The 23,416-nt window shown below is 52.7% G+C and overlaps 2 protein-coding genes across 12 annotated transcripts in view; both read right to left on the bottom strand.

Moving 5' to 3' along the window:
• KMT2D (lysine methyltransferase 2D) overlaps positions 1-13,612 on the bottom strand; it is a 43,130-nt gene extending 29,518 nt beyond the window's left edge. For 6 of the 11 annotated variants that reach the window (XM_055295022.2, XM_055295025.2, XM_063610462.1 and 3 more), the window contains exons 1-15: positions 12,417-13,611; positions 8,102-8,187; positions 7,726-7,852; positions 7,350-7,573; positions 7,129-7,238; positions 6,800-6,962; positions 6,303-6,462; positions 6,028-6,148; positions 5,736-5,893; positions 5,385-5,530; positions 3,680-5,245; positions 2,476-3,584; positions 1,896-2,009; positions 1,450-1,560; positions 756-860 (exon numbers count right to left, since the gene is read on the bottom strand). In XM_055295022.2, the coding sequence (XP_055150997.2) occupies positions 756-860; positions 1,450-1,560; positions 1,896-2,009; positions 2,476-3,584; positions 3,680-5,245; positions 5,385-5,530; positions 5,736-5,893; positions 6,028-6,148; positions 6,303-6,462; positions 6,800-6,962; positions 7,129-7,238; positions 7,350-7,573; positions 7,726-7,852; positions 8,102-8,150 (4,263 nt within the window). In that variant the 5' untranslated portion in view covers positions 8,151-8,187; positions 12,417-13,611. The other 5 variants (XM_063610464.1, XM_063610465.1, XM_063610459.1 and 2 more) reach the window with 4 other exon arrangements.
• A 3,912-nt stretch (positions 13,613-17,524) lies between these two features.
• On the bottom strand, positions 17,525-23,138 carry RHEBL1 (RHEB like 1). Its single transcript, XM_055295021.2, has 8 exons — positions 22,858-23,138; positions 22,177-22,248; positions 19,813-19,880; positions 19,465-19,547; positions 19,322-19,378; positions 19,077-19,124; positions 18,190-18,271; positions 17,525-18,032 (listed from the first exon to the last, which is right to left on the bottom strand). Exons 1-8 carry the CDS (start codon positions 22,907-22,909, stop codon positions 17,943-17,945), a joined length of 552 nt encoding a protein of 183 aa, XP_055150996.1. The 5' UTR covers positions 22,910-23,138; the 3' UTR covers positions 17,525-17,942.
• Positions 23,139-23,416: the final 278 nt, after the last annotated feature.

The raw sequence follows: 23,416 nt of genomic DNA, 5'->3' as shown, positions 1-23,416 counted from the left end.
ATCTGAGCACACGGAGACTTAGGCAGAGCACCCTTGTCCCCAAAACAGTGACTCTAAACTTAGGCTCCCAATGATCTCTGCTGATCAGAGAAGAGCTGCACTAGCCACTGCCTCATTGTGAATGGAATAGCAATCTTTCCACTAGCCAAGCCCCTAAAAAGAGACTGTGGACCGAATTAGGTCCCCCAGTTTTTCTTTTCTTTTCTTTTTTTTTTTTTTTTTGAGACGGATCTCGCTCTGTTGCCCAGGCTGGAGTGGAGTGCAGAGGGGTGATCTCAGCTCACTGCAACCTCCGCCTCCTGGGTTCAAGCAATTGTCCTGCCTCGGCCTCCCGAGTTGCTGAGATTACAGGCACGCACTACCACACTCGCCTAATTTTTGTATTTTTAGTAGAGACAGGGTTTCACCATGTTGGCCACGATGGTCCTGAACTCCTAATCTCAGGTGATCCACCTGCCTAGGCCTCCCAAAGTGCTGGGATTACAGGTGGGAGCCACCATGCCCGGCCTTGTTGTTATTTTTTACGATGGACTGAATTATACCAGCAAGTCAGGGCCTACCACAAAGAAACTATCAAGTCCACCTTGAGTTCCAAAGTACTTTTCCCCAAGAAGAGTTTGATAACCACTGGTGACTAATGAACAACATCCATGACCAATGGCCGCTTTAAGAGGTGGTATGGCCAGGACAAGGAACTAGGGTAAGAAATAACTGACCCTATTCCCCAGCCTGCACCTCTTGGGCCCTGAACTCACCTTGCTGTTGACACAGTAAGGGTGATAGCACTGAGAGCACTGCGAACAGGCAAGGAGGTGGCCCTCTGCCCCCCGGCCAAAGCTGCCACATACCACACACATGTCCTGAGGAAACACAGAGAAACCCAAATGTCCAACTAGATCTCCCCATCCCACTCAGATCCAGCCTACTATGACACTACAACACTGATTTGCGACCAGAGTCAGGAAGCCCATCCCACAGCATTAGGACGCTGTAAGCTACCAAGGGACCCTGCTCCTTCCTAGGATGCCTCACTCACCTAATCAGGTCACTTGAATTTATAAAGCCTGACATGGGTAAAGGTAAGAAGAAATTAAAGGAAGATAAGATGGGGTAAAGACTGGTCAGGTGAGAATCACATATGTGAAAAAATTCTATGTGCTTCAAGATTATTCAAGTGAGGACACATGTAAGTTCTCTAAGCTATAAACTTCAAAAGGGCAAAGACTTTTTCACTGCTATTTCTCTAGCTCCTAGCTCAGTGCCAAGTTCAGAGATACTCAAGAGAAATGTGATGGATGGACAAACCAATGAACAACATAATTAGAATTCATGGTCTGTTTTCTCATTAGCTGGGTATCCCCAAAAGTAGGTCCAGTGTTACCCATCTATCCTCTCACCAAAACACACACATACACAACGTTCAGTGTGCCAGGTCTCACTGTATGGTACCTGCATTAGGACAAATTTGTCTGTGTTGGAGAAGAGAACCACGGTATTCTGCATGGTGTCATCATCTTCTTCCTCCTCCTCCTTACTGGGAGAGCTATCAATGTCAGCAACCTGATGGGCAGAGAGTTGTGGAAAGTGAGGCAGATAAATCTGCCCCCACCAAGCTACTTTCCTCTTTGGTGTTGGGGGAAGAAAGTGTGAACCCTTGGCTAAGATGAAGGCCAAAAGCCAGGAATAACAGACAGAACACCCCAGCTCCCAAACTGAGCCTCAGCCTGATAGCAGAGATTTCAGAAAAACCTGGGGGCCAAGTGGACAGGAATTCAGACATAGCCAGACAGGCCCTAGACGAGCAGGCAGGTAGGCAAGCATGCAAGGGACTGGCAGGACTCAGAGGGTGCTAAAGCCTGGTTGGGGGATGGGAGGAATAGGAGGCATCTCCTTACTACCAGAGTCTCAATGGAAGAAGCAGTTGACTTTAACCGGGCCCGTCCTCTACCACGTCCTCCATGGGCTCCTCCACGAGGCCGGCGTCTTCCTGGGAAACTGCTGCTGCGACCCTGAGTGAAAGAAGGGTACAATGACAGGAGCATGTCAAGGGCTAGTGTGTTGGGTTTACACACTTGAACAGAGGAAGTGACAAATGGACAGAGTAAGACAGTTGTAATAAGCCCAGGAGTCCCACTCAGGGCAGGGGAAAAGGCCAAACTCCCAGATATCAACAAGCACATAGCTCTAGCCCAAACCCATTCTTCCCCTCCCAAGAGTGGCTGACGTGGACAAGGAGAAAAAAACAATGGCTTGAAAGAACCAAGTTTCTGGTCCCAATTCTATGACTGAGTAACCATCAATCTCGGCAAGTTACTTGTCCCTTCTACGTATTAGTATTTTCTCCTTAATAACTGGAATAAAGGATCTCCAAGTCTAGGATTCACAAAGCAAGGTGCGAAGGTATCAGTGACACAGGACTGTACCTCTGACAGTGGGCTAACTCTGATCACATCCCGCAGCTAGACAGCCCCTCACCTGTTTGATGCGGGAACGGGCTGGGGAGCTGCGCCGCCGCCCCTTCTCCCCCTCAGCTTTGCCTCCACTGATAGCTGTCCCAGCGTCGCACAATAGTGAGTCATCAGTCTCTGGCAGTGAGTCGGTACAGAGCCGTAGGGAGCCCTCATCTCGGGCTGGACTAACATCCGTAGAGACCCCCAGCTCCATGGACAGGGAGCCACCACCCTCTGGGTCTGGAGAGCCCAGGAGGGGCTCTAAGCCAGGAAAACTGGCACTGGCATCGCCCTGGCTCAGATTAGAGATCTCATTAACGATGTCGGATTTGATGAGAGTGGGCGGTGTGGGGGCCACCGGTGCACGTGGCTCTTCCTGTTCTTCACATGGTGAGCCCTGCCCTGCTGTCTGCTTACATTCAGGGTAGACCTCCATAGGGGTCACGGGGGCCAGCTCCTCAGGGTCCAGGAGCACAGGGGAGCCTTTAAGTTCACTAGCCAAACTGCCAGGGGTCTGTCCAGCCTCTGGCTGTGAACCCGGAGCATCAATCCCATCCAGAGGGGCTGTGTCTTCCCCTAGGCCAGAGAAGTCATCCAGGGCTGGGGCAGGGCTGGGGGCGGGGCAGGAAAGGTCCCCCATTGGGGAAGGGAGAGGACTGGTGGCACTGGGTTCCAAGGCTGGGCATTCAGGTTCTGAAACTTTCTCCGTCTCCATCTCGTGCAGCTCAGCCTCATCTGAGACCCCCACTACCTTCCCTATGGGACTCAACGGGGAGGGAACGGACAGTGGCAGGGCAGGAGGAGAGCACTGAGAAGGAGGGGAGTTTTGGGGAGCCAGGGAATGCTGAAGGAGTGGCGAACACTGAGGGGGAAGGGGATCCATCAGGATGGGAGAAGCCGGCCCCATTGGGGAGCCTGGAGATGGGGGAAGGATCATAGGGGGGACAGGCTCAGGGTCAGTGCAGTTAGCTTCTGGTGGAGGGCTGATGGGTGTCTCCAGGATGGGGGCAGCCAAGGGTGACTCAGGGTCACTGTCCCCTTTGGCACCAAAGGGGTACTCTAACTCCCCCAAAGGAGACAGGGCCGGTGGGGCCACAGCTGTGATAATGGGTGAGAGCGGAGGAGGAAGGGGATCTGGAAGGAAAGAGAAAAAAGAGGGGCTCTTAGATTAGATGTGCCATGAAGAGTTACAGCTGTTCCAGAGTAAGAGCGTACTAACATCCCCTTACCTGGTGGCATCAGCTGAGGTGATAAGGATGGCTCCCCAGATGGGGACAAGGGCAACTCCTCGGGCAGAGGGGACAGAGGTGGTTCCCCAGGCTCAGACAGGGCTGGCTCTCCAAGCAAGGGAGATAAGGATGGTTCCCCATGGGGAGGGAACAAGGGCAGCTCCTCAGGTGCAGGGCATTGGCCTGGCTCCTCAGCGGGCTCTTCAGGCCGAGGGGACAGGGGTGGCTCCTCAAGCTGAGGGGACAGATGCAATTCCTCAGGCCGGGGGGACAGGCATGGTTCCTCAGACTGGGGGGACAGGTGTGATTCCTCAGGCTGGGGGGACAAGCATGGCTCCTCAGGCACAGGAGACAGGTGCGGCTCCTCAGTCTTGGGGGACAGGTGCAATTCCTCAGGCTGAGGGGACAGATGTGGTCCCTCAGCCTGGGGGGACAAGTGTGGCTCCTCAGGCACAGCGCACAGGCATGGCTCCTCAGGCTGGGGGGACAGGTGTGGCTCCTCAGCCTGCGGAGATAGGTGCGGCTCCTCAGGCCGGGGGGACAGGTGTGGCTCCTCAGGCTGCAGGGGCAGGTGTGGCTCCTCAGGCCGGGGTGACAGGCGCGGCTCCTCGGACGGGGGGCAGAGTTGCGGCTCCTCAGGTAGTGGTGACAGGGGTGACTCCTCCAGCGGCAGGGACATGAGCGAGTCCTCCGGTCGTGGGGGAGCAGGTGAGTCCTCAGGTGGTGGGGATGTGGGGGAGTCCTCAGGTGGTGGGGAGAGGCGTGAAGCCTCAGGTGGAGGGGACGTGGGAGACTCCTCAGGTGGTGGGGACAAGGGAGATTCCTCAGGCGGTGGGGACAGGCGTGACACCACAGGCAGGGGGCATAGGCGCGAGACCTCAGGTGGGGGGGACATAGGTGATTCTTCAGGTGGTGGGGACATAGGCGAGTCCTCAGGTGGTGGGGACAGGCGTGATGCCTCAGGTGGTGGGGAGAGGGGAGACTCCTCAGGTGGAGGGGACAGAGGAGACTCTTCAAATGGTGGGAACAGACGAGATGCCTCCGGTGGTGGAGACATGGGTGACTCTTCAGGTGGAGGGGACATGGGTGACTCCTCGGGCGGTGGAGACAGGCGAGATGCTTCAGGTGGCGGGGAAGTGGGCAATTCCTCAGGTGGTGGGGACAAAGGAGATTCCTCAAATGGTGGGGACAGGGGCGATGCTTCAGGTGGTGGGGATAGAGGCGTCTCAAGTGCAGGAGATGGGGGTGACTCTTTCGGTGGAGAGAAGGGCGACTCCTCCAGTGGAGAAAAAGGTGATGATTGAGGTGGCGGAGACAGAGGAGACTCCTCAGGCGGCGGAGAGAGGGGCGATTCCTCTGGCGGCTGGGACAGGTGCAATGCCTCAGGAAGCGGGGATGTGGGCGATTCCTCAGGTGGCGGGGACAGGCGTGATGCCTCAGGTGGTGGGGACGTGGGTGATTCCTCAGGTGGTGGGGACAGGGGTGACTCCTCAGGTGGGGGCAGCAGTGGCATCTCCTCATTTAGGGGGGCCTCCAACTGGGGCTCAAGTTGGACCCCTGCTCTCCCTGCAGACACAACAACACGATGCTCCTATCTAGCTCATATCTACTCCACAGAAAGTGTGGGGTCTGGGGCAATGCACAAACCGTCTCTTGCCACAGAATAAAAGGGGATGAATTTCAGGGACCCTCAAACCCTACTCACCTAGTGGTTTGGCTTCACATTGCAGGGGCCCCGGTTCCTTGGGTTGCATAGAGGTCACGTGCCCACCCTTTGGCTGCCCTTGGCATGCAACGTACAGAGCATCAGGCTCATCAGTGGGGGTATCGCCAGGCTCTGGGGGTGAAAATCTGCAGAGGGTACAGGGGAGCAGGCACTGTGGCTCTCACCAGCTAACAAATCCTAGACAGCACACTGGGGCAATGCACAAATGCTGTGAATGGCACTGCCCACCTTAGGGCTCTCCTCTCAAAGTCCACTCAATTTAATAAGGCCCCTGCCAATCTCAGTCCTTCCAACCTGCCAGCCCAATCTCAGTCAGTCCACACCACTTACCTGCTACACACAGGGGTATGCTGCTCAGCAACGGAGCTGACAGGCTGACCTCCCTGGGCTTTGTGACAGCGGTGACAGAGAGAGTAGTTCTCAAACCACTCCGAGTTGGGATTCAGTTCTGCTGAGCCCGCCCCACAGGCCCGGCACACCCGGCATGCCTAAGGGAAGGGAGTGGGCAAAACAGGCATTGGTCAGACAGCAAAGACTAAATGAAAGCACACAACTTGTCAAGACAGAGAATGCTGTAGAAGGCACAGTTAGGGACAATAGGGAAGAATCAGGGTACACTCACCTTGCACTTCCAAGAGTGAGCAGGCAGTTCCTCCATGGGTGGTTTTAGGCAGAAAGTATGGTATCCTTTGTCACACGTCTCACAAACCAACATCTTAGAGTCATTCCCAGGTTTCCTGCAGGTGCACAGGGAACATTACTGTGTCCTCTCTGCCCTCGTTTCCTTTCTTTTTTGTTGTTTTCATGTTAACAGGCCTTCTCCGACTGCCCTCATTTTCAACCCTAACCTGTGTTGTGCCTAAGACTTCCCTCCTGCCCTTCCATTCCTACCTGCAGGCTTGGCACACTTTGCATTCAGGGCACTGCCAGCCAGCACGTTTGCGGGCAGTCAGAGCAGTGTCCAGGCAGGCCCCGTGATAGTGATGTCCACAGCTGGTACAAAAGAACAGGTCACACAACTCCCCTGGCCCCTCACACACTGCACAGCGAGCCTCCTCTGCAGGGGGTAGAGACACCACAGGTCAGCTATGGATTCCTTGTAAGCCTCAGCACATTGCTGTACACAAAACAGGCACTCCATGGGCACAGAAATAACAAACAACAAAGTTACTGAGTGCCTGCCCAACGTCTGCCAGCTACTGTTCTAGGCACTGGAGACACAATGGTAAATGAAACAGGCAAAACCCTGGTGCTCACAAAGTTCACACCTATTTTAGTGGGCAGACCAACAGTAAATAACTCTATACTTTGATCGGTGCTCTGTAGAGTACAAAAATCCAAGGCACACTTGGTCTCTCATTTGCCCTATGACCACAAAGATCAGTACTTCTCACCCAGATGTGCAGCCCCCTCACTGTGCTCTGGGCATAGCAGCTGCAGTGTTTTCATGGAAAGGAAGGAACCACTGGCAGTCGCGCAGGGGAAGTGGTAAAGCCGTGGACATCCAGGTGAGCGGCAAGGGATGGAGGCACCGAGCCTGGTGCAGTGGGAGCAGCGCTGCCAGGGTGAAGAAAGAGCCTCAGTGTCAGCCAGCTCTCCCCAGACAAACAGTTCAGGCACTAGCTCTGCCCCAGGATACCCATGGTCCTTCTCATTCCAACCTGACTCTCAGAAGCCCACCAGCCCTGCCCTTCACCTATGCAATCCCCTGGCCCAGCCCCACCTGTGAGATCCCTGAGAAGATGGCCTTGTCCACACCACATAGTTCTGGGCCCTCCTGCCCCCACACGCCTGCCGACCATGCAGCACACCAATGGTGAGCCCAGCAGGACCCTTTACAGGTGGGAAGAGGTAAACAGAAAGGAAAGAATTAACAAAAAGAGGATCGCTGGCTCAGGACTACCCAGCCCTTATCCCATTTCCTGCCCCATTCTCCTCACTCACCTCCAGGTTCTCCTAGGTGGGCAGGTGTAAGGCCCTCAGGGAAACCAATCTGTGATAGGTCCTCACTGGGCAGCACTGCCTCACTGGGCCCTGGGCTCCCCCCAGGGGACACCACTGGACACCGGGGCCAATCAAATGGCAACTCAAAGCGCCGTAGCTCCCGCTGCCCGTGTAGACTGGGCTCCCCGCAGTTACAGAGAGCACAACGCCGCACCGGACCCCCACTGTGGACACACAAGCATCAGTACCACGCCAGGCCCCCAGCAACCCCATGATGTGGCATGCCCATGCTTCCCAACACTCATTTCCCTCAATTCTCTTCCTTGAAAGCCCTAGACTGTCAAATCAAACCCTCACGTGCCCTCAAACAAGTTACCTGCAGTCCTGAGGAGTCTCCTGAAGCCTGGGACTCCCAGAACTAAGGACAGAGACCTCTCCCACATGTGGGTTGGGCAGGTCTGACTCAGTGGCACTTGGGTCCTCAGAAGCTGCAGGTCCATCAGCTGAATAAACAGACAAACAGCATGTGTCAGCCATCTTCCCTATTTAATACAAAGTCCACTCACCAGACGCATGAGATTATCCAAAACCTGAGTGGATCAGAGTGATGATATTTCAACTGTTGTCCCAAAGAACAAAGTTGTTCCATTACTTATCTACTACATAGACTTAGTTCATGTCCTTGTGCCAGGACCAGAAATGTAAGGTTGCCCATGAAATCTAAAAGCAAACAAACAATTTGTCCTACTCACCTGCCGGTTCTGAATCTTTATCCTCACCAGCCAGCTTCTGGCTGTCCATCCCTCTCTCCGACTGGGCAGGGCCCTCTCGGGGAGACCTGTTGGTGCCAAGAAAGAGATCTATATGCCTACTAAGTCTTCCCAAGAAGCACTTTTCCCAGAATCCCAGGAAGAAGGCATCCAGACCCTCCAGACATCAGAGCAAAGCCATACTACAAACTCCTATACTGACAAGAAAGTCATTCTCCCTAACCTGTAGGGTCACTTCCTCCCCAGATAAACACGTACCCTCTTCTCACACTCTGGAGAGATTCTCAAGGGATCCATTTGACTTTCCCACTTCCAGCCTCCTCTGTAAGAGTTCCTGGGGCCACAGCATCCAACTAGAAGCATATCCATTTATATCTAATACTGCTCTTTGCCTCGCCTCTGGGTTTTTGGCTTTTGGTGAGCCCTATTCCCACACCTTTCCCTCAAGTCTCAAGTAAGCTGCCATTCTAGAGGCCAGTCTAGGCCAAGCCAGGGGTAGTCATGACCCAGGAAGCCTGAGTCCAGCAAAAATCTCTCTCCCAGAGGCAGAGTCTGAGGCACTGCAAGAGATGGAACACACTACTGGATGGATCTCCCCCACCGCCACTTGTTTCTACGAGGACATCACCATTACAAAAGAAGAAACTCCCTAATTTCCACCCACTTCCAACCCAAATCCAGCCCAGACCAACCCCTGGCCCATGCCCTAACTGAGCTCAGGGTCTCACCCAGCCTGAAGGTCTCAGGTCATTGCCCTTAGCAACACCAACTGCCCTTCCTCTTCAGATATCCCTAGTAGTTAACAGAAGTGGACCTTGAGAGTTACTGAGCATGTGTAGCCAGGCCTGAGGCTAAGCATGCTGGGAGTTGTAGTCTCAGGAAGCATACAGCCACTCAGAGGAGTTCTAAACAGGGCAGGACATAGCACAGCACAGCGGAGTAGCTTCCTTCCTCTTCCCTCAAGCAGGGTTTCCACACACATACATGGGGGTGGGGAATAACGGTCCCTTGTCCCTTCTTCTAAGAAATGCGTGCCTGTATCAGAGCCAAATGAAACACACTAAAGTTATACCTAAAAAATTTGAGACTTACACCTTTGGGCATTATTTTCCTAGATCTCAGAGGGAATTAAGCACAGTGGGAAAAAAAAGAACAATAATTACAGACATGAAGAATAGGAAAGGGATCCTACAGAAGGAGGGAGAAAGTGGTAAGCGTTAGCAGCTTGTAGTAGGAAGTGTAGACCCTTTCTCTTAATCAGAGAAGGTATACAATGTTCCTAGAGAAAGTGGTGGTGAGGTGGGGGAAATCCCTAAAACAGAACTCTAAACAATAAAAGTTTGAGAAATTCATCTCTCGCCTTTTCCACTCTTCTTGACTAACCAGAGTGACCACACCACCCTTAGCAAGGACAGCCCCTCCTCCCAAACTGGAAGGCAAATACCCCAGTCAGCCACTTACGGTTGAATGACTGGGACAAATGAGACGGGGGAACCCTCAAAGGTGCCCCAAATCAGTAAATCAATTCCCTAAGAACTACAATATCACTCCTTCTGCCCTGAACTCACCCTTTATTTCCAGATACTGGCTATGCCCCTCTGGAGACATGTCACAGGAAAGAAAATTCCTTTTTCCCCTAACACTCTCAGAACCCACTGGAGAAAGTAAAGCATCACCTGATACGCATCATCTCCATTCCCAAGCCATCTCTCTTTCCCAAACCTGCCACACAACCACACTTGAAAGGAAAGCAGGGTGGGTCATCTGGCCAGCTCATACAAAAGCTGCTCCAGAACTTCAAGGAGTCCTTAGAAGCTACCATGGGAAGTGCGAGGTGGAGGTGAGGGCAGCAGCCAGGCCCCTCTTCCAGTCAGTCATTTAAGGCCTGACCACACCCAGAAGGTCCAAGGGGCCCTTAAAGTTTTCTAATCCTTTGCATCTTACTATATCTTACCACCACATACCCCTAAAGATCCTCTACTCACTGTGGTCTCAAAGTTGAGGCCAAAAGAGTCACAAACATCAAGAAGTAAAAGGCAACAATGATAATAGAGTGGGTAGGAGGAGGGCTGCCTCACACAAGGCCAGAGGGGCAAATTCCTCAGCCCTCCCCCCGAGCTCAGCCCCCTCAGGCTGGTAAGGCTGCTACTGCTCAAGAAGGTACAGAAACCACCTTCATCTGGCCTTGAGAGAGTACTAACATCCTCTACAGCCAGAGCCCATTCATGGGGCCATGGAAGATCAGAGATTAAGAAGCAAAGAGAAAAATGTCATACAACTTGTACCAAAAATAATCTAGGGGGCACCTCCAAAAAGCCTGAGCCCTCAGTCCCTATTTCCCCATCCCTGCAGTCCAGCATAGGGATCCCAATGCTGATTCCCAGTTAACAGGCCCCTGAACATATCTCAACAAAGACCTCAGGTTCCCCAGTCCCATCATTCACAGCCAGTAAACTGACACACATGCACACCAAGGATTTTTTCCCTGGATCTAAACTGGGGTAGTTTAGGCTTCCTCCACAGAACTAGAGATCCCATACAGTAGGTACAGATCTAGAGAGTAAAACTGTGCTGGCACCCCTCAGTCCTATACCTAAGAGGTCCAAAACAGCAAAGAAAAGGACAGGGATTTATCTCAACCCACTCTCCTTCCTGCCTCCCTCCCAGATCAACAGCTTTCACTCCATTTTCCCAGACAAGGGGGAAATGGACGCTTGGAGAGGTGTAAGGCTGAAGCAGGCCCTTGAGTGAACAGCTCTTCAGTAGGACTCAGGACTTCCTGGTTCCCAGCCTGGACTCAAACCACACCTCTTCCCACCCCCATCTTGGGTCAGCCCTCCGAGATGGATCCAAATGCAACACTGGCCCTGCAGACCCTCTGAACTGTGTCCCTGGCTCATCCTGAGAGCAGGCACAGCTAACAAGGTGCAGTCCTACATAAGGAAGTTGTTTCGGGACAAACAGGAGGGACTCTCCATAGAATGAAGGAGTGGAGAGCAGGATTGACAGCTCACCTCACTCCACTACCCCGTGCCATCTCTCACCTTTCAGAAATCTTTAAAAGGCAAAACCCCTATTTTCTCCTTTCCAAAACCAGACTCAAAGAAATCTAGTATATGTATGTTGGAGCAGACAGAATGAGGGAGTAAAATGCACCAGCCAAATGGCTGCTGGGTAGCATGACAGGTGTGAGAGGGGCAGTCCCAGCCCAAGCAAGGCCCACAGGATTGAGGCTCAAGCTGCAGGCACATACACACCCTTTCTCCCAATACCTTCTGCCAGGGGTGGAATCACTGGTTTCCAGGAGAAAAGAGCTCTGATCAAGCCATTTCTCCTCCAGAGAGACACAGGCCACCCCATTCTGCACAGTTGGTACAGGATCAGAAAACCAGTTAACAATCCCTGGTCAAAAAAGGGTTGGAGAGGTCTGGGAGGGGCTTGCAGGACTGGCCAGGGACTCATGGGCAGCCAGCTCTCCATACCAGGCCGGGAGAAGGCAAAAGACAAAAGCCATTTTTTGCAGCCTACATTCGCAGGGAGCAAATCTCAACGGCCTCCTCTATAATCCTCTGGAGATTAGATCCATCCCAAGAGGAGGGGAGGCAAAGCAGGCTAAGACAGCACTAGGCCTCACTGGGGTCACTTTGCCAGGCAGGGGCAGTTTAAAGTTGAACAGCAGGGCCAGAGCTGCCCCAGCCCCGCCTCCTTCTTGCCCCAGCCACCCCCTTCATCACAACTAGTCAGTCAGTTTCCACACACTCTCCCTTTGCCCAGTGAAAGGAGGCCTGGTGAAGGATCTGGGGTTCCTTGAGTTTTCCAGGGACTGCTTTGGGTGCCCAACTCGGTAGGAACAACCTTAAAGTCCAACTGGCATAAGTCTGACCTGGCAGTAGCACCCTCCCCCACCATCCCAAGTTGCTCTGTCCCAAGGCCCACAAGGAACCCTGAGAGGAGAAGCAGCAGCCTGGGATTGGTACTGGCATCAGGGCCCGGGTCCTAGTTTAGTCGAGCTCCCCCAACACAAAAATAAACAGGCACAGAGGCTATCTAGCCAGGTTCCCAAACTCCCGTGGTTCTCTGAACCCCCAGTCTTTAAAGAGGCACACCCCAAGACACCAGGCCTTAGTTCTGCCCTGGTGACTGGCTCAGGTTCCCTTGACAGACCCTGCCAAAGGAACGCTCCCCAGCTCTGGCACCCCCTTCTCCAACCTAAAGGCCAGCTCTGGCTAAGAGAGTCCATCTGGCTGTGCCCCCAGTCCAACCCTTTCTGGGCCCTGGCCGGGCGGACTTCACTCACCTCTTCACAGGGCGATCCAGAAATCCTCATCCGAGAACATGGCCAGAGCCCGGGCCGCTCCCCGACCTCCAACCGCCAGAGCGATCACAGCCGCCCCCCGCACGGGGGGGCTTAGGGGGGCCAAGAACGGTAAATCCAGGTCGGAGTGGCCACCCTCCCCCCACAAAAAAAACAGCAAGAAGCCAAAGAGGGGTTCTCTGCCTCAGGTTCCAGCAGTTTAGGTTTCCATGGACAGCCCCAGGGCGGCGAATCCCGAGCGGACACAAAGAGAGCACCGGTGGCTTTGATCTTGGGCGAGCAGGCTCCGCATCCGCGTCGCCGGGCGGCCTCTCAGTCCTAGGGCCCGGCCAGCGCCCCGGCCGCCCGCGCCGGGCTCGGGCGGAACGTCGAGGCTCTCCAGATGGAACGTCGAGGCACCTCCCCAGCAGCCCGGAAGGAATGCCGCGCCGCCCCGCGCCTGGCCCGGATGGAACGTGAGACCCTCGCAGGAGCGCCGAGCCCCTCTCCCCGCCCCGGCCGGCGCCCGGGGCCGCGCGAGCTACGGCGACGCGGGGCCGGCGGGGCCGTGGGGCTGAACCTGACACACACCCAGCACCGGGCTTCTCGACCCCGAGCGCTCACCCTCGGCGGCTTCGAGCCCCCCACCTTCTGCTCCCCCCGGGGAAGGGAGGAGGCTAGGTGGGCGAGGAAGAGGAAGGGGCGGGCGGTGCGAGCCCTCTGCCCGCTCCCCTCCGGCCGCTCCAGGCCCTGCGCTCGCCTCCCTTCCCCTCTGGCCTCGGGAGCTGCCCCGCCCCCGGCCTGGCCGGCTGTGGTCGGTGGCACCCCCTCGACCCCCGGCTGACTGTGATCGCAGGCGGCCTAGAGGTGCATGGCCCAACCCCGGCTCCCGGCACCGGGGGGTCAGGAAACTGAGCGGAAAGTGGGGAACGAGGCAGCCATTTGCAACCGGAGAGGAAAGTAGTGCAGCGCGGCGCCGCTCCGCCTCCCCCCCTCCGCCTCCTGTTCGGCCGGTAGGGTGGTTCCTGCGAAGGGGCTATTTCCTGGCGCAAGAGCTGGGCAGCGGTCGTGGAGATTCGTGAAGCCTTCGGCGCGAGATCCGGGGGGGCCTTTTGCCCGGGGCACCCCACTAGACAGGGGGAGAAAGGAGAAGAGGCGGCCCTATTTTGTGTTGGAGCGGAGCGGCGGAGGGATCCCGCCCTCTCGGAGGAAAGGCTGTGACTCTGCAGTTCTACGCACACGCTGCGGGATCCTTCCGCCCCGGGTTAACCCCGACCGCGCCGGGCCGGCAGCAGGGCAGACACGTGGGAAAGAAGCCCCCCTCCTCTCCGCCGCGGCCCTGGAGTCGCCTCATTTACAGCCCAGGCCGCGAAACTAGGACTCCGGCCGCTTTCTAATTCCATTACCTTGCAGTGATTGGTCCCTGAAATTCCAACTGCCCCTTGCTTTGGCCAGGGGCAGTCTTTCCCGGGAGGGGGATGGAAGAAGAGCCAGGAGATTGGCCGCTGCTCAGCATCCTGGGAACTGGAGTCCGCAAATGGAGAAAGTGAGGTACGGCGCCTGGCGCTGCAGAGGGTGAACTCTTGCCACGTTTGGGGACCCGAAGAAAACTGGACGAGTCCCTAGTCGTTCCTCCTGACTCCCAGTCCCCCGTGTGAGGAAAGACTGTCGGTGCCCACACAGTCACTACACACACCTCCCCATCGAAACATAAAGATAGAGCCTCCCTTCCTTTTCAGGGTGCCCCCACTCCCACCTCCAGTCCTTCCAGATATTCAGTACCCGTGTCCCTTTTTTAGTAAACTGAGGTAGCCTCGCTGCTACCTGGCCGGAGTACTGTCCTGGACAAGATCGCAAAACATACTCTTTGCAGGCACCACCACCCCACCATAAGTCTGGATGAGAAAACATTGGAATGCCTCTTCTGCATCAATGCACACATGGGGTGGACAAAAGGAGACAAATTAACTATGTCCAGATACTTTATATATTCTTAGTTATTCCTCACCTTCATTATGAGTTACATGGAATTATCTCCATATTACAGATGAAGATTAAGGCTACAATAGGTAAGATTGCCCACAGAACTACATCTAGTGAGAAGTTGAGCCTTTGGTTTGAATAAACCAAAGGCCACGTTTTTCCTAGGATTACAAATAATAATACTACATTTTTTTTTAAAGAAGATGTGGAGAAAGAGGCAGGCAGATTCGATCCAATGCCAGCTTTGTGAGGAAAGGGTTTACGATGCTGTCCAACAGAACTTTTTTTTTTTTTTTTTGAGACGGAGTCTCGCACTGTCGTCCGGGTTGGAGTGCAGTGGTGCGATCTCAGCTCACTGCAACCTCCGCCTCCCGGGTTCACGCGATTCTCCTGCCTCAGCCTCCCTAGTAGCTGGGATTACAGGCGCACACCACCAGACCCGGCTACTTTTTTGTATTTTAAGCAGAGACAGGGTTTCACTATGTTGGCCAGCCTGGTCTCGAACTCCTGACCTCGTGATCCGCTCGCCCTGGTCTCCCAAAGTGCTGGGATTACAGGCATGAGCCACTGCGCCCGGCCCCAACAGAACTTTTCCACAGTGATGGAAATGGACTAAATCTACACTATCTAATATGGTAGCCATCAACTACATGTAGCTCTCGAGCACTTTGAAATGCAGGTGGTACAAGTAAGGAACTTTTTATTTTAATGAAATTAAATGGCCACATGTGAGGTGATGCTTTTATATTCGACAGTGCAGGAGACCTTAATCCCTACTGGTCAGAGTAATAGGAGGGATCAGGACTAGGTTTGTCCTCTTCCAGCCACACATTGGCATCATGTTTTCTGCACTGACCATTCACACATATTTGAGCAAAAAAAACTCCAGCAGTGATCCCACACTTGTTTTAATTACGATAGAATAAGTTAACCAAGAAATAAGTTGGAAAATGGAAGGCCCCTCCCAGGTTTGCACGCAGAGGCAGGGAGAGGCAGACCCTCACCAGAAAGACCTCCAGTAATAACACAGAGAGCCACCCACTATTTCGGGTTTTTTTTTTTTTTTTTTTTTTTTGAGATGGAGTTTCGCTCTTGTTGCCCAGGCTGGAGTGAAATGGCACGATCTTGGCTCACTGCAACCTCCACCTCCTAGGTTCAAGCGATTATCCTGCCTCAGCCTCCCTAGTAACTGGGATTACAGGCGCCCACCATCACACCCAGCTAATTTATTTTTAGTAGAGATGGGGTTTCACCACGTTGGCCAGGCTGGTCTCAAGCTCCTGACCTCAGGTGATCCACCTGCTTTGGTCTCCCAAAGTGCTGGGATTACAGGTGTGAGCCACTGCACCCAGTCACCACCCACTATTTCTTAAGGACTTATTATGTGTGAAGAACTGTAGTAAACTTTGCATATATTACCTCGTTTAATTTTCACCTCAACTCTATGAAGCACACTTAGCCACTCTTCATAAATGAGAAATGGTGGCTCTGAGAAGTTAAGTGACCGCCCAAGGCCACACAGCTAAGTGGAGGAGCTATTAGCCGCTATCACTACTGTCCCCAGGCCTTGAGATTATTGATAAACTAGAAAACTTTAGATGTTTCTAAGTCTACCCCAGACCTCATGAAAATGGCAGCAGGAAAGTAGGCCCCTGTAATGAGTATCCCAGGCCAGATGTGCAAAAGGACTTAATTTTAATATAAGGAGAGAGGGTGGTGACCTACCAGAAGAACTTCCTAAGCCAGTGAGATTGTTGTTTGGAGTATGTTTCTTCTAGCAGCCCTTATTTCTTTTTAGATTCTGTATCAGAAAAGCAAAAGCAGCTGTCAGGACTTTTGAAAATCAACATGACAAGCCATATCCCCAACTGTAAGCCTGGAGCCAGGCACTGACAAAGTCACAGCTAAAAATCACATTTAGGTTTTGTCAATCCTTCCCAAGTAAGTACATTGATAGGGTACCTCGGGCTCCCCCAGTTGTCAGAAGAGGTCTGTACCTTCCCTGTGAAGATCTACCATTCAAATAATCCTTACACGTCCTTGGAGGAGGTATTAGACTAGTTAGGCAATCAGGCTGGTTTGGAGGGTGGGGATCAAGAAAAGCAGAGGCAAACAGGACCAAACTTTCCTAGCTGAAATATCAATCCTACCGAGGCGGCAGGCCCATAAAAGCAGAACCAACAGCCTTTGACACCAAAAAAAAGTAGCACACCACCAAAGGGGTAAAAAGTACAAAAAGATTAAAGGTATGAAAAGAGCAAAGAACGGCCATTTTAATGAAAGACACTGGGGATATGGAGGGCCAGGGGACTGATATGCACCAGAGGCATTATTTCTTACTTTACTCAACACTCTTGGGAAGTCAAAGTCTTCACAACTTTAGTCTCTGCCTCTACACTCCTTCTCAATTCGTACATCATTAGGAATGAGGGGCTTCCCTCCTTCTCCTGAAACTCCATCCTCTTTGAGTCCAAGCAGATGCCAAGGCCCCAGGAAGACAGCTAGGTCAGCATGTTGCAGTTGGCCACTAGAGGGTGGTGTTTCTGTAATTAAGGGGATCTTGAAAGGCTACAAAACTTGGACGGGAGTGGCAGCCAACTGCACTTAGTATGTGAGGAACCCAGCAGAATAGAAAGGTGGGAAAGGCAAGTAGTAAATCTTAGGATAATGGTCCTTAATAAGTGAGGAATAAGGAATAGGAACAAGGTAGGAGGAAAGATTTCCCACCAAAGACCACAGCCATCACTCCTTGGAAAAAGAGATAATGGCTCTGAGCTCTCCCTAGGTACATAGAAGTCAACAATAAGGCCGGGGGCATTGGCTCACGCCTGTAATCCCAGCACTTTGGGAGGCTGAGGTGGGTGGATCACTTAAGGTCAGGAGTTTGAGACCATCCTGGCCAACATGGTGAAACCCCATCTTTACTAAAAATAAAAGAATTAGCCAGGCGTGGTGGCGGATGCCTGCAGAAGACTGAGGCAGGAGAACTGCCTGAACCTGGGAGGCGGAGGTTGCAGTGAGCCAAGATCGCAGCACTGCACCACTCCAGCCTGGGCAACAGAGTGAAACTCCATCACACACACACACACACACACACACACACACACACACAAAAGAAGTCAACAACAAAAGATTTCTCAGTTTATTTGCATATATACATTGTCACTCCAGGGAGCCAGCTCTATTTCAGAAGTCCCCGGCTCCCCTTACCCAGCCAACACCCAAAACCCACCCAAGAGGATGGGTCCTGGATAAATAATGCCCAGGACTCATATCCTGACCCCACAGGTTATAACATAATTCATCTAGCAAAAACAGAGGGCTAGAGGCCAGTGTCCATGAGAGGTCCTTGCCCCTTTGTAAACATTGACATCCAGGCCACTGGAGCCTGGGGAAAGTGTGCAAACATGAGGATGCCACACTGTGTGTCCAGGGGCCAGGAACACAGCTGGCAACCATACCCGTGAAGTCCTGAGGGTCTGCCCCCCACTGGAACATGGCAAGTGCCAGGGGCAGAAACAAGGCAGTTACCCCACACCCAAGGGCTCACATGAGATGGCAGCGACGCTCTTGCCCATAGGAATTCTCCACACGGGCAATCTCCTGGATGACTTTGGTGAAGATGCCTTGAGTCAGCTATAAGAGGAGAGGATTTAGGGCAAAAGTCAGTTCAGTGCCAATACCACCCAGCTCTGGGGTGAAAGCCCCATTCCCTCAACATTCCCACCACCAAGCAGTACAATAAGGAAAACACGGCTACCATCACCACCCTTCTAGTCTTCAGGCCCAGCACCTGATTCTCTCGAGCAGATGACTCCATAAATGTTGCACCCCAGGACTCTGCCAGCTTCTTTCCTTCAACTGCCTGTACCTCTCTGGAAGCAAATTTGGGACATAAAGATGGAGGATAGAAATGTCAGTAAGTGCTCTGAAAAATCTTCAGAATCAAGACTTCCTGGCCAGGCATGGTGGCTCATGCCTGTAATGCAGCACTTTGGGAGGCCGAGGTGGTGGATCACTTGAGCTCAGGAGTTCAAGACCAGCCTGGACAACACAGTGAAACACCATCTCTATTTAAAAAATGGGCCACATGCGGTTGCTCATGCCTGTAATCCCGACACTTTGGGAGGCGAGGCGGGCGGATCACAAGGTCAGGAGATCGAGACCTGGCTAACACAGCGAAACCCCGTCTCTACTAAAAATACAAAAAATTAGCTGGGCGTGGTGGCACGCGCCTGTAGTCCCAGCTACTCAGGAAGCTGAGGCAGGAGACTCGCTTGAACCCGGGAGGCAGAGGTTGCAGCGAGCCGAGATCACACCACTGCACTCTAGCCTGGCAACAGAGCAAGACTCCATCTAAAAAAAAAAAAAAAAAAAAAAAGAGAGAGAGAAAAGAAAAAGACTTCCTCTGACCCATGCCATTTCCCCAAGTTTTGGGAGAAGGGCTGTGGAAGGAGAAAATATAGGTAAACAAAGGAACAATGGGTGAATCTAGGACTGAGGCTTGAAATACGAAATTGTGGCTTTTAAGTTAGAAGTATTATCTTCCTTAAGCTTCAAGTTAGAGACAAAGAGAGGTGAAATGACTTGTTTGAATCAGTGGAAGAGCCAGGATGAGAGCCTGACTGATTCCCAGTGCATTTCACTTCCTTTGGCTCTAAGTAGCAGAGCTTTACATACCTCTCTGGAGAGAGATCTGCCTTGTTCCCCACTAGAACCACTGGCACCCTGTGAGGAAACAGCAGTTACTTCAGAATCCCCTCATTCCCTGCATTCCCCAACTCCTTATATCAAGGCTGGACGACTCCTTATCAGACCAGGCAGGATCTATATCCGAGCCTCCTCTCTAACTTGACAATTCTCCCCTCTGCTCTCTCCCACCCCCTCGTGCCCACACTATGTCCCTATCTGCCAGGGCCACTTACCGGGTTTTCCCATGGCCTTCGTGTAGCTTTTGGTACAGACTCTCAATGACTTGGAAGCTTTAAACACAAGAATTGGAGCTATAACTTTATGAGACAGTCCTCAGGTTCTCCCAAGTCCCGCACTCACAACCTTGGTCACTTACCTATGCAGAGAGGTGACAGAATACACAAGCACATAACCATGGACCCCAATGATGAATGAATAGGGCAGAATGCTGTACTCATCCTGGCAAGAAATGGAAACATCAGTACCTAGATCCAAACCACTAAGATGGCAAAGGTTGGTGGGACAACATCCAGGTGACCCTCCCTGGGGCATGCCCTACTATAGTCACTTCAACGTGCACTTATGGAACAGCTCCAATGAGCCCTGCACACTGTTAGCAGGTAAAATGCTTTTAATACTACTTTAAAGATGAGCCACAAAGACTACCAGACTTCATTTCCGAGGGCTGAACTGCCACATTTGGATACCATACCCCAACTGGTACCTGCCCTGCTGTGTCCACCAGGTGTAGGTGAAACTCATCTTTGCCAAGAGTCACTATCTTGCTGTAAGCTGAAAAGAAAAGAAAACTTGACTGTGAAGTGCCTTATAGGGCCAGGGATGTATGTCCTCTGACTTTTTTTTTTTTTTTTTTTGAGACAACAGTCTCACTCTATTGTCCAGGCTGGGGTGCAGTGGCACGATCTCAGCTCACTGCAACCTCTGCCACCCGGGTTCAAGCGATTCTCCTGCCTCAGCCTCCCGAGTAGCTGGGATTACAGGTGCCTGCCACCGCACCTGGCTAATTACATTTTTTTTTTTTGAGATGAGGTCTTGCTATGTTGCCCAGGCTGTAGAGCAGTGGCTATTCACAGGTGCACTCTTAGCACCCTATAGCCTGGAACTCCTGGGCTCAAGCGATCCTGTCACCTCAGCCTCCCAAGTAGCTGGAACTACAGGTGTGCACCTCTGCACCTGGCTGTCTCCTTATCTTTTTTTTTTTTTTGGCAGCATTTTTTAAAGTAGATTCTTGGTTGGGTGCAGTGGCTCACACCTGTAATCCCAGCACTTTGGGAGGCCAGGGCAGGCGGATCACTTAAGACCAAGAGTTTGAGACCAGCCTGGCCAGCATAGTGAAACCCTGTCTCTACTAAAAATACAAAAAATTAGCCGGGCATGGTGGTGCATGTCTGTAGTCCCAGCTACTCAGGAAGCTGAAGCATGAGAATTGCGTGAACCCAGGAGGTGGAGGTTGCAGTGAGCTGAGAATGTGGCACTGCGCTCCAGCCTGGGTGACAGAGCGAGACTCTGTCTCGAAAAGAAAAGAAAAAGTAATTAATTTTGTTTTATTGATGAATAATAAATGTACCAAGTTTCAGGGTACATGTGACAATTTAATACATTCATATAATTTGTAAAGATCAAATAAGTATATCTGGAATATTCATCACCTTAAATATTTGTCTTTTCTTTATGCTAGAACTGTTTGAATTCTTCTAGCTATTTTGAAATGTAAAATAGCTTATTGTAAGCTATAGTCACCCTACTGATCTACTAAGTCTTATTTCTTCTATCAAACTATATATTTGTACCCATTGATCAATTTATCTTCATCCCTCCCACCACTTCCTTCCCCCTTACATTCTTTTTTTTTTTTTTTTTTTTTTTTTTTGAGACGGAGTCTTGCTCTGTCACCCAGGCTGGAGTGCAGTGGCGCAATCTCGGCTCACTGCAAGCTCCGCTTCCCGGGTTCACGCCATTCTCCTGCCTCAGCCTCTCCGAGTAGCTGGGACTACAGGCGCCCGCCACCACGCCCGGCTAATTTTTTGTCTTTTTAGTAGAGACGGGGTTTCACCGTGGTCTCGATCTCCTGACCTCGTGATCCGCCCGCCTCGGCCTCCCAAAGTGCTGGGATTACAAGCGTGAGCCACCGCGCCCAGCCGCCTTACATTCTTTTCATTCTTTTTTTTTTTTTTTTTTTGAGACGTTGCTTCACTCTTGTTGCCCAGGCTAGAGCGCAGTGGCACGATGTGGCACGATCTCGGCTCACTGCAACCTCCGCCTCCTGGGTTCAAGCAATTCTCCTGCCTCAGCCTCCCGAGTAGATGGGATTACAGATGTCCATCACCATGTCCAGCTAATTTTTTGTATTTTTAGTAGAGATGGGGTTTCACCATGTTGGCCAGGCTGGTCTCGAACTCTTGACCTCAGGTGATCCACCTGCCTTGGCCTCCCAAAGAACTGGGATTACAGGCGTGAGCCATGGTGCCCAGCTTTTTTTTTTTTTTTTTTGAGACAGTCTCAGCCTGACACCCAGGCTGGTGTGCAGTGGCACGATCTTGGCTCACTGCCACTTTTGCCTCCTGGGTTCAAGCGATTCTCCTACCTCAGCCTCCTTAGTAGCTGGGATTACAGATGCGTGCCACCATGCCCAGCTAATTTTGGTATTTTTAGTAGAGACGAGGTTTCACCATATTGGCCAGGCTGGTCTCGAAATCCAGACCTCAATCCATCCGCCCGCCTCAGCTTCCCAAAGTGCTGGGATTACAGGCATGAGCCACCGCGCCTGGCCTCCCCTTACATTCTTAACCTTGGGGGTGACACAGATAGATCAGCTCCAGGGAGTTATCCAGGTAACTGGAAAGACACGCTAAGGTTCTTAATGTCTACATCTAAACTATCCCAGACTCAGTATCTTGCAAAATCCATACTCTAGCCATCCATCGAACAGGATTGCTAAAGAAGAAATCAGACGTAATGTCTAAATAAATCAGCCCCTTCGCACCAGAGAAATACATTATGGAGTTGGGTGGGGTATCCAAGCCCTCCGGGTCGCATCACCAGCACATTAGGGGAGAAGTCTACTCACTAGTCTCCACTGTAGGATCGTAGCCTTCCGAGAACTCGCCTTCCACAAATTGATGTGCCAAAGATGTCTTCCCTGTGGGGAGCAGTGTGACAGTTGTATCCAAATCATCCATCCACATTCACATCCTCTGTCCTTTCGGACTGTGGCCCCGGACCAAAGGGGGCCCCAAATTAACACCACAGTCTGTGACTGCCTCAAGCAATGCTATCCTTTGTGTCTACCCTCACCCTCTTTTCGCCCAGGGTCTCTGTACTTTGGCTACCGGATGCATTCAGAAGCGCAGCAGGAAGCCTTTCCCGCCGCCTTCCCCACCCCATCCCGCTCGTAGGAAGATCCAAGATTCCCTAGGATCAAGTCCGCCCCGCCCCAGGACACCTGCGACTATCTGTCCGCACGGAGACCGCGTCCCGGTTTTCAAATTGTGACCCCACCCCTATCCCCAAAGTAACGCTGGGACCACTCTGAGATTCCCGCAGCCAGGTCCGCATTAACCCTTAAGTGCTCCCGCTTCCTGCAGCCTCCACACACCACCAACCTTTATTCCTCCACTCTTCCAATCCTCGCTCTACAACCCCATCCTTACGATGTCATCATTCCTCCCGGGGTCGCGTTCCCACGGCAGCGCGCCTCTTCTGGCTACAAAGCTGCTGCGCGTCCGAGCTCTGCAGGGCGGAGACTCACCTACAGAGCGGTATCCGAGGATGACCACCTTCCTGTAGCGGACCAGCGGCATGGCAGGAGCCCGCCCCAGGGGCTTGCGGAACTCCGGGCTGAGAGAGCCCGAAGACGAGGTCAGGATGCGGGCAGGCGCGGCAGTTGGTGCAGGAAAGTCGCTCACCCCGAAGCGGCCGTGGGCAAGTTAGAGGGAAACCAAAACAAGCGCCGCGCCCGGAGCTGCCCACGTGATCACAACACAGCACGTCTAACGCGAGGGAGCCGGGCGCCGGGGGAACTACTGAGCCGCGCCGCGCCGGGCTCCGCCCCCCAGGCCGCTCGCCATTGGTCCATTAGAATGGGTAAGGGCGGTGCCGCCAGCAGGAGGGAAGGGTGGGCCTCACGTGGAGCGGGAGAACTGGGAGCTGCGCTTGCGCAGACTGGAGCCGGTTCATTCATAAAGAAACAGAAAGGAACCCGGGGTCCTAAAGGCGTTTGCGCATTTGCAGCCTAGCTGAAGTGGCTGCGAAGAATTATGGATGGAAAATACCCGTTTTGTGGTTTCCGGTCATAAGATTCTAGCCCT

The sequence above is a fragment of the Symphalangus syndactylus genome, chromosome 10 (assembly GCF_028878055.3).
Source record: "Symphalangus syndactylus isolate Jambi chromosome 10, NHGRI_mSymSyn1-v2.1_pri, whole genome shotgun sequence".
NCBI classification, from domain to species: domain Eukaryota; kingdom Metazoa; phylum Chordata; class Mammalia; order Primates; family Hylobatidae; genus Symphalangus; species Symphalangus syndactylus.
This window is presented reverse-complemented; position numbering and strand designations above follow the sequence as displayed.

Coding starts and splice junctions, on each gene's coding strand:
- RHEBL1 (XM_055295021.2), bottom strand. CDS start 22,909: ATGCCGCTGGTCCGCTACAGGAAGGTGGTCATCCTCGGATACCGCTCT. Junction 19,881..22,176: donor CGATCCTACAGTGGAGACTA/GTGAGTAGACTT, acceptor TTTTCTTTTCAG/CTTACAGCAAGATAGTGACT. Junction 19,125..19,321: donor GAAGGCCATGGGAAAACCCG/GTAAGTGGCCCT, acceptor GTTTCCTCACAG/GGTGCCAGTGGTTCTAGTGG.